Source organism: Neoarius graeffei, chromosome 24 (assembly GCF_027579695.1).
Source record: "Neoarius graeffei isolate fNeoGra1 chromosome 24, fNeoGra1.pri, whole genome shotgun sequence".
In the NCBI taxonomy this organism is placed as follows: Eukaryota; Metazoa; Chordata; class Actinopteri; order Siluriformes; family Ariidae; genus Neoarius; species Neoarius graeffei.
The window spans coordinates 42499859-42513007 of NC_083592.1; the positions used below are offsets into that span (position 1 = coordinate 42499859).

Here is a 13149-nt window from a genome sequence, read left to right on the forward strand (position 1 = left end):
AGCTGCTGGCGGTTGGGTAAATCATCTGAGGTAATATTAACAGGGGAAAGGCTTTGAATTGTGTGAATTTTAGATTACAGGATTTGTATTATATTGCTTATATTTCATATCGTCCTGCCAGGTACAGTGGTGCTTGGAAGTTTGTGAACCCTTTAGAATTTTCTATATTTCCGCATAAATATGACCTAAAACATCATCAGATTTTCACACAAGTCTTAGATAAAGAGAACCCAGGTAAACAAACGAGACAAAAATATTCTACTTGGTCATTTATTTATTGAGGAAAATGATCCAATATTACATATCTATGAGTGGCAAAAGTATGTGAACCTTTGCTTTCAGTATCTGGTGTGACCCCCTTGTGCAGCAATAACTGCAACTAAACGTTTGCGGTAACTGCTGATCAGTCCTGCACACCGGCTTGGAGGAATTTTAGCCCGTTCCTCCGTACAGAACAGCTTCAACTCTGGGATGTTGGTGGGTTTCCTCACATGAACTGCTCGCTTCAGGTCCTTCCAGAACATTTCGATTGGATTAAGGTCAGGACTTTGACTTGGCCATTCCAAAACATTAACTTTATTCTTCTTTAACCATTCTTTGGTAGAACGACTTGTGTGCTTAGGGTCGTTGATTTGCTGCATGACCCACCTTCTTTTGAGAGTCAGTTCATGGACAGATGTCCTGACATTTTCCTTTAGAATTCGCTGGTATAATTCAGAATTCATTGTTCCATCAATGATGGCAAGCCGTCCTGACCCAGATGCAGCAAAATAGGCCCAAACCATGATACTCCCACCACCATGTTTCACAGATGGGATAAGGTTCTTATGCTGGAATGCAGTGTTTTCCTTTCTCCAAACAATGATTCTCATTTAAACCAAAAAGTTCTATTTTGGTCTCATCCGTCCACAAAACATTTTCCCAATAGCCTTCTGGCTTGTGCACATGATCTTTAGCAAACTGCAGACGAGCAGCAATGTTCTTTTTGGAGAGCAGTGGCTTTCTCTTTACAATCCTGCCATGCACACCACTGTTGTTCAGTGTTCTCCTGATGGTGGACTCCTGAGCATTAACATTAGCCAATGTGAAAGAGGCCTTCAGTTGCTTAGAAGTTACCCTGGGGTCCTTTGTGACCTCGTTGACTATTACACGCCTTGCTCTTGGAGTGATCTTTGTTGGTCGACCACTCCTGGGGAGGCTAACAATGGTCTTGAATTTCCTCCATTTGTACACAATCTGTCTGACTGTGGATTGGTGGAGTCCAAACTCTTTAGAGATGGTTTTGTAACCTTTTCCAGCCTGATGAGCATCAACAACGCTTTTTCTGAGGTCCTCAGAAATCTCCTTTGTTCGTGCCATGATACACTTCCACAAACATGTGTTGTGAAGATCAGACTTTGATAGATCCCTGTTCTTTAAATAAAACAGGGTGCCCACTCACACCTGATTGTCGTCCCATTGATTGAAAACACCTGACTCTAATTTCACCTTCAAATTAACTGCTAACCCTAGAGGTTCACATACTTTTGCCACGCACAGATATGTAATATTGGATCATTTTCCTCAATAAATAAATGACCAAGTATAATATTTTGGTCTCATTTGTTTAACTGGGTTCTCTTTATCTACTTTTAGGACTTGTGTAAAAATCTGATGATATATTAGGTCATATTTTTGCAGAAATATAGAAAATTCTAAAGGGTTCACAAACTTTCAAGCACCACTGTAGGCCACGTGTTTTCATATAATTATACCAGTTAATTATCTCTGTGTCCGAAATCACTCCTTCACTCATTTGTTCTGTATTTATTATAAAACTCAGGGTTCTGACTAGGCCTTTTCAGCGTATTGGGCTGATACACAATGTTTCCTTGCCACTATGCCCACAATATCGCTGACACACCTGTAAAAGTTGCCGCTACACTAATAAAGACTCGTCAATCTTGAGAATGTTATGTTTTTGTTAAATTTTCTCTTGTTATCCCCACGCGGCGGCGATGGCGTGCCGCCATGCGAATGTTCTACATTCGGACATACTCCACTCCCCGTCAAGTTTATTTCTATAGCGCTTTTAATAATGGACATTGTCGCAAAGCAGCTTTACAGAATTTGAATGACTTTAAACATGAGCTAATTTTATCCCTAATCTATCCCCAATGAGCAAGCCCGTGGCGACGGTGGCAAGGAAAAACTCCCTCAGACGACATGAGGAAGAAACCTCGAGAGGAACCAGACTCAAAAGGGAACCCATCCTCATTTGGGCAACAACAGACAACATGACTATAACATTAACAGTTTTATCTGTTTTCATTGATGTTATAAACTCTTCACTGATGGAAACTTGAGTGCAAAACTGTTCATGACAGCTGCAGTCCTCAGCCATAAAAGCATTACTGTAAGAGTCCAGAGCGTCTTCCAAGTGTGACTTTCAACTGTCCATATGGAGCCGTCCTCCACAGGAGCGATGTGATGAGACTCCGACCAGACACAGGGCATCAGGATGGATCAGGCAGGTCCGAGGAGCAGAAGAGGTCAGCATCTCGATCCCAGGACCGACATGTAACTCAGAGGGACAGACGGGGGTGGGGGGGGGGGGGGGTGGAAACAGTATGCATTTTGCGCTGAGTGCAAGCACGGACTCCAGCAAAACTAACTATGACAGCATAACTAAAAGGGGAGAGCCAGAAGGTAACACAGGCATGAGGGAACCCCGGGACATAAAGCAGCAGCCACTACACCGTCAACAAACTCGAGTGAGCAAGCGAGTGGGGGATTGACAGCATCCATACAGCCTGGTTTACCAAAACACACTATTGCCGCTTTTCCACTACCAACGCGGCTGAGTTGGGCTGAGCCGTGCGGTGCTGAGTTGGGCTGAGTCGAGCTGAGTGGGGCTGTTGGAGTTGCATTTCAACTACAACCGCGCTGAACCGTGCTGGCTGGAAGTGGGTGGACACATTGGGTGGAGTTAGCGAAAGTGGGTGGATGTCACGTGATGTCGTTAGGCGGCGCAAACATTGACATCAGTGATCTTTTAAGCGGTAGTCTCATGACCCAGATAGTAAATAATAAACATGGAGGACATGGAGTCGTTAGTGTTGCTGGTCTTGGTGCTGTGGCTTGTTGTCACCGACAACGCCAACAGGTACTGGCAAGAGCGTATAGATGAGGTGAGGCGCATAAGGCTTCAGAAATTCTCGTAATTCTCCTTCTTCCAGGTTTACGGTGTTTACAGATCCCAGCGTGCTCGCGGGGCGTGTGTGGGCATGTGAGGACACTCCTCCTCACCAATCAGTGCACAGGGGAGTGTCTCCTCACGCCCCTAGCCCCACTCAGCTCGGTTTGGCTCGCTTCAGCCCTACTCCAAAACCGTGCGAGTTTTGGGTGCTGAGTAGGGCTGAAGCGAGCTGAGTCGTGCTGCTCTGAGGTAGTCGAAACGCGAGCCGTGTCGGGCTGAAGTGAGCTGAAAAAGGGTAGTGGAAAAGGGCCATATGTCTGAGGACCCTCCAGATCTACACCTTTACCTCATAAACACTATTAACAAAAGGCTTGACTAAACAGATATGTTTTCAGCCTAGACTTAAACGCTGAGACTGTGTCTGATTCCCGAACACTACTTGGAAGGCTGTTCCATAACTGTGGGGCTTTGTAAGAAAAGGCTCTGCCCCTTGATGTAGCCTTCACCAGAGGTGGGTAGTAACGCGCTACATTTACTCCGTTACATTTACTTGAGTAACTTTTTGGATGAATTGTACTTGTAAGAGTAGTTTTAATGCAGCATACTTTTTACTTTTACTTGAGTATATTTGTGAAGAAGAAGCGGTACTTTTACTCCGTTACATTGGGCTATATTCTGCTCATTACTCACTACTTTATTCTTATTGATCCATGCGATGCGTGGTCTGTTTGTTTTGTCGAGACTTCCAGCAGAGGCTCTGTCACATGACCGCATCTCACCAATCAAATGTAGCAGCCAGAGCCATAGTGGGAGGAGCTATGGTTTAACTCCGTTTCGCCAATCAAACAGCCAAGCCGCCGCGCACGCCCATACGCAAAATTCCCGCGGCAAGACCAGTCCAGGTGGAAAAGAGCATGGAAGCAGAAGAAAAATGGCAGAGACAACGGCCAGCGTTTCTCATCAAGCCGAAGAGGCACACCCCTGGCCACACATACAAACCATGTTCACTCTCCAAACAACAAAAAATAATAGTTATGTTATGTGGTGTCACGTGTCTCCCCAAACCAGTGGACGTTTCAGATTCTAAAAACTCAACGTCGAATTTGAGGAAACACATTGCAGTAAGTAGGCTATGTGCTTTTGGCTGTCTTCATAGGCAGACGTTAGCTCTGTTGTAACATCATAACTGTAAAATACATTGTTTTGTGGAAATGTATTGACGCACTGCGGCCTCAGATGGCAAGATAACACACACACACACACACACACACACACACACACACACACACACACACACACACCAGAGAACCAAGAAATAAAACTACAAAAAATCTTCCTAACAATCACTTTTTATTGATGTGAAACCAAAAAATGCTCATGAAAATAAGGTTGCTCGCCTAATGTCAGCTCCTCAATAGCGTTACGGTTGTACATGGCTGTGGTCAAAAACTGGGAATGGAAGACTGGTGAAAACTTACTAAATAACAAAACGCGTAGCATATCGTTTGTGAAATCTCCATTTTTCAAGCTACTGTATTTGTTGTGGATTAGAGGGATTTGTGAAGACTTCAGGTGTTTGTTTTTTTTTGTTTGTTTGTTTGTTTTTTTCTGTGGGTTTGTCTACAAGTGCTTGTTCACAAAAGGAAGGGCGTTAGCTTGTTATCTTGACCGCTTGCTAGCAATCCCCACCACCACCCAGCCAAGCTGGGCACTGGCAGCTAGTTAGCAACCTTTTTGCTTGTTACTTCCACTTGCTAACTCCTCTGCGAGATGGAGCCAGTAAACAACTTTTTGGGAGATGAAAGGATTAACATCGTTGATCACATCTTACAGGATTATTTCCAGTCTTTTTCGTACGAGGAGATATTACGTGTGATGTTCAGCTGCTGTTAAAGCTGAACAGTCACTTCACGGAGTGAGCATGCACGCGCGCACAGTGTTATGGTTTATGTGCAGACTGCCTTGAGCTTCTTGTTGTTATTGTTAATACACAGAACTACACACACACAGTTTGTGTGAAATATATATGAAATCTCTGCCTGTTATGACATCCTGATCAATAAACAAAGTTACTCAGCAGTTACTCAGTACTTGAGTAGTTTTTTCACTTAGTACTGTTACTCTTACTCAAGTAATTAATTGGACGACTACTTTTTACTTGAGTAATATTATTCTAAAGTAACAATACTCTTACTTGAGTACAATTTTTGGCTACTCTACCCACCTCTGGCCTTCACTATGAGGTACCAACAGATAGCCTGCACCTTTTGATCCATGGTGGGTCATAGAGGACCAGAAGTTCGCTCAGGTACTGTGGCGTGAGACCATTCAGTGCTTTAAAGGTCAATAGTAGTATTTTATAATCAATATGAAATTTGATTGGGAGCCAATGCAGTGTGGATAAGACAGGGGTGATGTGGTCATATTTTCTAGTTCTAGTAAGGACTCTTGCTGCTGCATTTTGAACTAACTGGAGCTTGTTTATGCACTTATTGGAACAGTAAGGCATTACAATAATCCAGCCTGGAGGTAACAAAAGCATGAACTAGTTGTTCTGCGTCGTGTGGTGACATTTAAATTTCTTATCTTAGGAATACTTCTGGGGCGGCACGGTGGTGTAGTGGTTAGCGCTGTCGCCTCACAGCAAGAAGGTCCTGGGTTCGAGCCCCGGGGCTGGCGAGGGCCTTTCTGTGCGGAGTTTGCATGTTCTCCCCGTGTCCGCGTGGGTTTCCTCCGGGTGCTCCGGTTTCCCCCACAGTCCAAAGACATGCAGGTTAGGTTAACTGGTGACTCTAAATTGACCGTAGGTGTGAATGTGAGTGTGAATGGTTGTCTGTGTCTATGTGTCAGCCCTGTGATGACCTGGCGACTTGTCCAGGGTGTACCCCGCCTTTCGCCCGTAGTCAGCTGGGATAGGCTCCAGCTTGCCTGCGACCCTGTAGAAGGATAAAGCGGCTACAGATAATGAGATGAGGAATACTTCTGAGATGAAAGAAAGCTATCTGGGTAATGTTATCGATGTGAGTTTCGAATGAAAGACTGGGGTCAATAATCCACGTAAGCGCCCAGTGCATCGCTACCCAAGTAGTTCCATGTGGAGATTGTCACTGGTCATGCTAGTCCGGTTTACCTCCTTCCTTATGCTGTGTTCGTGGTAAAGTGCCATCCGTGTTAGGAGGCGCTTACGTGACATGAATGTAATACGCGCCGGTCCCGGAGTTGGATCTGGATAGTTATGTATTGTAACTGAATGGCTGAAGCTGAAAATAAAGCTGACACTTGAACACCAACTGGTTGTTTGTTTGTTTTATTCTTATTCCATAAATATGCCACTAATATAGTTGAATAGTAATTATAATAAAAGTCTTCAAATCAAAAACAGTCATAGCAACTTTTGGCAAAAAAAAAAAAATTCCATTAATATTACCAAAAAAGAGGGACTTTCAAGGAGGCCTGCAAGTGCCAGGAAATGTACTAGAATGTATCTCTGAGCATGTACAGTCGAACCCATGAGCTTTCAGGGGCCTAAGGCAGCCCCTGAACCCCCGGCTGTTATAACTGGTGCCACTACGCTTATATTTTGGTCTAGTTAGAACCCTGAAAACTGTATAGTCCTATTATAGAGAGCAGGGCTGATGAAGACCCAACAATGAATTCAGAAAACACTTAGTGATGTGTTCCTTAAAACCACATCCTGTGACACACCAATGCATGAACAATTAATGTACAGGTTACCTCGGGAATGAAGACGACAACAATACCAAATACCAATATAAATGTTAGAAAACAGATGTGATGCTGGAACAGGAGGAAACATCAGTGGTGCAGAACCAGTCACATCTGGCTGCAGTGACCAATGGGGGGAAAAAAACGCCACTGTCCAAAATAAAATAATTGCTTCACTGCTCCTCCAAAGTATGGTAAAAATATACAAAGTGATTTATGATGACTTCGGAAGTGTTTTTACGTATTAAGTACAATATTTAAAGAGCATTTTTTATTTATATATAAATGTGGCTGCTTCAATATCTTTGCATAGCTCAAAGAAAATGCTACGAATTGTGGTGCATTATGGGTAATAAAATAGTAAACTAACCAGGAAATATGATTTTGGACAAAATGACTGTGCCAAAATGGTGCACTATATGGTGAACAGGAAACAAATTCAAACACGCCTGTTGTTTCACTTGTAATAAGTGTTGCTCGTTCCAGGTCGATGAGGGTAAGGTGGCATATGAACAGAATGTGGACTCTGTTGGATGGGCAGCATTAGACAAGTTCACATTCACCGTGTCGTCACCTCCTGCAAGCCTCGAGGCTCAGAACTTTGATATCGACATCTCTTATGAAAATGTGGGGCCTGAACGAAAAACTGTCCTCCTTAAAAACACAGGTATGATTTTACATAGTGATTTTCCACTTATCTCTTTGACCTAATCAAAATCCCGAACGTGAACACTGACTAACCGTAACTAAACAACCTAAGCAAGGCCAGTGGTGATCCATGTCAGGCCAGTGGTCTAGTTTGTAATTTTGCATCTGTGTTTTGTAAAACGCTGAGAAATCAGTGTTTTTCATCTTTGCATTGTGTTTCAGGTGCTGTGGTAATAGAAGGAGACAAAGTCATGATTGACAAAACAATGCTAGATGCATCGAATCTCCTCACCAAGCAGCCTGATTCTCGTCGCAACTCCTATGACGTTTGGTACAAGGTCAAGTCCCTACCTCAACACGGTGTCATCGTTGTGGGTGAACGGAATCTTACAAAGGAAAAGCCCTACTTCTCTCAGTTCATTGTGAACAAATATGGAATCACCTACCAGCATGACAACTCCGAGACCATGCAAGACCGCTTTGTCTTTGATGCGTTCCTTAACCTGAAGAGCAAACCTGCACAGCGCCCTGAGGATGACCGCAATGTGTTAGAGGAAGCGTTCAACATTACGGTCACTCCAGTGAATGATCAGCCACCTGTCCTGAAAACCAAAGCACCAAGTCTCAAAGTGGTTCAAGGAAACACCATGGCTCTTGGACCCAGCAACCTGAATGTGGAAGATCTTGACAACTCGCCAGATGATATCCAGTACTCTGTGATCAGCAGACCTAACAACGGCTTCCTTTCTCTTGGAGGAAGTCTAAATGTATCTGTGGATACGTTTTCTCAAGCCCAGATCAACAATGGTGAAGTATTCTTTGTCCAAGATGGCAGCCCTGAATCTGGGGTGTTTTATTTCAGTGTCACTGATGGTCATCACCGGCCAGTCTACAAACTTTTCAACCTAGAGGTGCTGAAGATCACCATTTCAATTGTCAATCAAACAGATCTGTTAATGGAACAAGGCCAAATGTCAGTGGTGCTCAACCAGTCACATCTGGCTGCAGTGACTAATGGAAAAAACACTACTGTCCAGTATAAAATAACTGATCCCCCAAAGTATGGCCAACTTATCCTGGACAATGAAGAAGTTACTGCTTTTAATCAGGATGACTTGCAAGCACAGAGATTAAGTTACCATATGGTCAATCTTGCATCTTGTCATGACAGCTTTGAGTTCACTGCCTTCACGTCAGAGGCAAACCTGACTGACCAAGCGCTTAACGTCACAGTTAAGCCTTTAATCAGGTATGCAGACGATGTAAAGTTCTCAAATGAAATTCGTGTTAAGCTCAAGGCAGACTTTCTCGATGTCTCCGAGCTTGCCCTGATAAGTGGTAGCGATCCGTTGTTTGAAATCCTGTCCTCACCAATGTATGGCAAGATTTTAAAGACTGGCAAGGAGAAAAAAGCAGAATCTACAAAGATGTTTTTCTTTAGTGAATTACAGCAGGGAAAACTTGCTATTGAGCTAAAGGCCAACCTTACCGAAGTGCAAGAAGTGAATGACTCATTAAGATTTGTCTTGAAAGCTGGTAACCTCCAACCTGCTAATGGGGAGTTTGTCTTTAGCATTGTGCCACATAACCCTGCTCTCATAACACCACCACCACTGGACACAAGTAGTACTGCTTCACCCAGCCAAACCACAGTTAAGAGCCCTCCTTTCATTTCCAAATCCTCATCAATTCAGCCTTCGCCGCCGGTCACCAAGGCTGTGCCAAGGTTCAAGAGCCGCAATCGCTGGGGTAACTTGAATCGCAGTGATTCACATGCCACTACTATGCTTAAACCAACTCATGGTCAAGAAATTGTTCCAGTGAGGAACCAACCAGTCAGGGTTGAGTCAGTGTCCCAGATCAGCTCCTCTTCTAACCCTATGCTCATCATCCTTCCATTGCTCGCTCTTCTACTTGTGGTCATTATGGTCATATTGGTGTTACTGCTGAGGCGAAATCAGCAGAAAAAGAAAAAATCTTTGAATGGTGCCTCTGTTCCTAAAGCCTCTCCTGATAGTTGGGAATTTCAAGGTCATTCAGAGAGGACTGCAATGGTTCCTTTAGTGACTGTAACCCCTCTCAGCCCAAGCAACCCTGGTAGTCCTGTCTTGACTAGACTCCAGACAGGCAACCCTGTCTATGGGCAAGCCATGACCCTGTGCTCCTTTGAGGACATGGATCTTGAAGCCAGTCGGTTCTGCAGGACCACAAACCCCACGCTGCAGCACAATCAGTACTGGGTGTGAGCTGGATCCAGAATTACCTTTTAAGTCTGTCTGCTAATTGCTGGTAAACTGTAAAAATTTACAGGCCAACATATTTTTCAACCAGCCCTAGAATCGCAGAAGATATGATGCCCTTAAAAACAATGTAATTACCCATTGATTAAAGGGAAGTATGTTATAGTAATTATAATAACAAGCAGGTCCTGTTTGTCGAGTACTTGCGGCAAACAACACCAATAGCATTGGTGTCATAAAAAGCCAATCTCTCCTCATCGCCTTATCTGTGAAACGCCACTTCTCGTTAAATTTTCTTTTTAATACCATATTTCCAATGTGCTCCTAATTTTCTTTTTTGGTTGCTCTACTCTGGCAATGTGTTACCACATACTTGTAGACTCTTAGCAGTTAGTGCTTACATCTAGGCTTAGCTACATCGAAGGTAGACACTGAGGGTCAGTCAAAAAAAAAAAAAACGCAAAACAGTCAAACAACTTGTTGTAGTGATAAGTTTATAGTGTATTTCAGCAACCTGACATTACCGACTGAAATTTATTTTATTCACCAGTGTAGATTTTTACTGTGCATTTTACTTGGCGAGTAGCTGGTGCTAATTTTGGATCCTGGTTCTAAATTATAATCTATGGACAAGGATCAGATCCATCACAGTATTTTAGTTGAAATGGTTTTACATTATTACTAGTTGACTGAACCTTTGAGCAAGACTCTTGAACTTATTGTTGGAGCAAGGCGGTAGACAAAACAACTAAAATGACCTGGTTGTTTTTGTAGCCAGGTCACAGTTGTGCTGCTTGGATCAGCACTTTTTCCAGTTTAAATCCCAGTCTTTACCTGGAATAAGCTTAATGAGGTTAAACCACTACATTTTTTTTTTTTTAATGATGCTGGATTTAACAATTCTGGTTCATTTTCACTCAACGCAAACAAGCCATATTGAATAGGATTCGTACAGATTTGACAGAGGAGAGGAGGTATAGCCACAAAACTCCAAATTGAGACTTCAGAATACCTTTAAAGAGTGTTTTGAAGTGCAAACCAGTGGTATGGGAGCGAGCAGCGGTATTGAGGAACCACAGCAAAAGAGAACACTAAAAACTAGACTGGACTAGATTGGACTAGTGTTCTGGTTGGCTTCTGCTTTATGATAAACAATCAGACCAGCACACTAAAAAAAGACCAAGCGTAGGAGTTGAGGGAGGAGGGGGGCTGTCCTGAAGAGCAAAAGGAAGAGAGGGGCATGATCAGGAAGTTCGCTTGGAGGAAGTTGGAGTTGTAATCTGTTTGTGTATCGAGTCCGATGTTTTAAATCATCGACTACTAGATATTTTAGTATATAATGCATTTTGTTCATTGTTTGTCTTGCACGCCAGAATTGTAAATTTAAGCACAGGGTTTTTTTTTTTGTTTTTTAAACTCCGCATGGCCAAGCACTGTCTACTTTCACAGAAAGCTGACCTTTGACCGTCGTCATAAAAGCACAAGGTTTTTTTTTTTAACATAAAGTGTTGGACATATCGCTGATACAAAAACAGACTTGTGTGCAACAATCTCAAAATTACATGGTATACTACAGCCTCTCAAGCAAGACTTCTAGAGCGTCTTGTGTTGGAAAGGTTGCGGTAAACCTCACAAAATGTTCTGTCTCACTACGTCTTTGTTCTGAAAAGCCCATTGTTTTCCTGGTATTGAAAAAACATGTCTCCCTGAGGGACTGAGCATGGAGGTGCATATACACAGACGCACGGGCAGCAAGTGAGATCGTAACTGGTATGAGTCCGACAGTTGTGATCAGTAAACTTTAATTTACTTGGTTCATCCAAAAAGATATATGCAAATATGATAAACTCTGAGGCTCACTATGGTTACTGTAAAGTTGTCCTGATTTCACCTGACCCTGAGGAAAATCCAGTATCCATCACGCTTTGTTTGAAACAATAGGGTTTAATTTGGTCTACACTCACTGGCCACATTAATAGGAATGTGTTCTTGAGTCTCAGATTCCTGTTCTTGGCTGGCAGGAGTGGAACCCAATGTGGTCTTCTGCTGTTGCATGCTGAGCTGCTTTTCTGCTCATCATGGTTGTAAAGAGTTCCTATGAGTTACTATATCCTTCCGGGCAGCTCAAACCAATTTGGCCATTTTACTCTGACCTCTCTTAACAACAAGGCGTTTCCACCCACAGAACTGTTGCTCACTCATGTTCAGTGAGGGGGAAAAAAAAAAAACACCACTGTGTAAACTCTCGAGACTGTTGTGTGTGAAAACTGCAGGAGATCAGCAGTCCATCTGGCACCAACACCAATGCCACAGTGAAAGTCACACTTTGAGATCACAGTTTTCCCCATTCTGATGTTTGAAGTGAACATTAACTGAAGCTCTTGATTTGTATCTGGGTGTACCTAGTAAAGTGGCCAGTGAGTCAACTTTGATGATACTCTCTTCGGGATTTTAATGGATGCCGTTAATAAAACTGAATGTCTTGTCTTCCTGTCCCATCAGTAGGACTGGGTGTAGTTATTCCTCTGAAACGGTCTACCTCAGACATCTGAGTGAACCAGGCATCCAAAAAATGTTCAGAAAATTAAAAAAAAAAGACCGAATCTGTTGTATAACTAAACACTGAGACTGCATTAAGGTACTATCTGCTTTCATGCTGATATTTTACATATTTATTTCTATATCCAACTTATGTATTATGTATTTAAGCAGAAATGTAGTGCATAATTTGTTTATGGATATTAAGTAGTTATTGATTTTTTTGTATCAGGTATTGGGAGATTACATTAGACACTGAAGCTGTATTACACTGTTTGATATGAGCATGTGACGTAACTGTTACAATCAGCACTGATTTGATGCAAGAAAACTTACTATTTCTTATTTATATTGTGTTGAACCGCTGAAAGTATTTGCAGTGTCTGACTTCACGCCTGTGGTCTGTAGGTTAGTTTGCAGCATTTTCTTTCAGTCATGGTGATTCCACTGCGCAAGGAAAAAAAAAGTTCTCTTTTGGTCTATCACTGGACATGTAATCCCTTGCTCACTGTATTATATTTGTTAATAAATAGTGCATGTACTGCACCTAATTAAATCACAGTAAACTTGTATTTCATTGATTTGTACGTTTAACAGTGTTTTATGGTTCTCAAAGTAGGGGCTGGGGGCTGCGATGAATATCTGCAATGGGGGCTGGGGGCTGTGATGAACATCTGCGATGAACATCTGCAATGGGGGCTGCGATGAACATCTGCGATGAACAGCTACGATGGGGGCTGGGAGCCGCGATGAACAAAAGAAGGGGTCCCTGGCTGTAAATGGTTTAAGAACCCTTGTTTTAGGCTATACCAGGCTGTT

At 42.8% G+C, this 13149-nt stretch overlaps 1 protein-coding gene across 2 annotated transcripts in view; it reads left to right on the forward strand.

Moving 5' to 3' along the window:
* The window catches only part of cspg4ba (chondroitin sulfate proteoglycan 4ba), a 53341-nt gene extending 40460 nt beyond the window's left edge, over positions 1–12881 (forward strand). For both annotated transcript variants that reach the window (XM_060907265.1, XM_060907266.1), the window contains 2 exons: positions 7391–7571; positions 7775–12881. In XM_060907265.1, the coding sequence (XP_060763248.1) occupies positions 7391–7571; positions 7775–9798 (2205 nt within the window). In that variant the 3' untranslated portion in view covers positions 9799–12881. The remainder of the gene's footprint in view (positions 1–7390; positions 7572–7774) is intronic.
* The last annotated feature ends 268 nt before the right edge of the window (positions 12882–13149 follow it).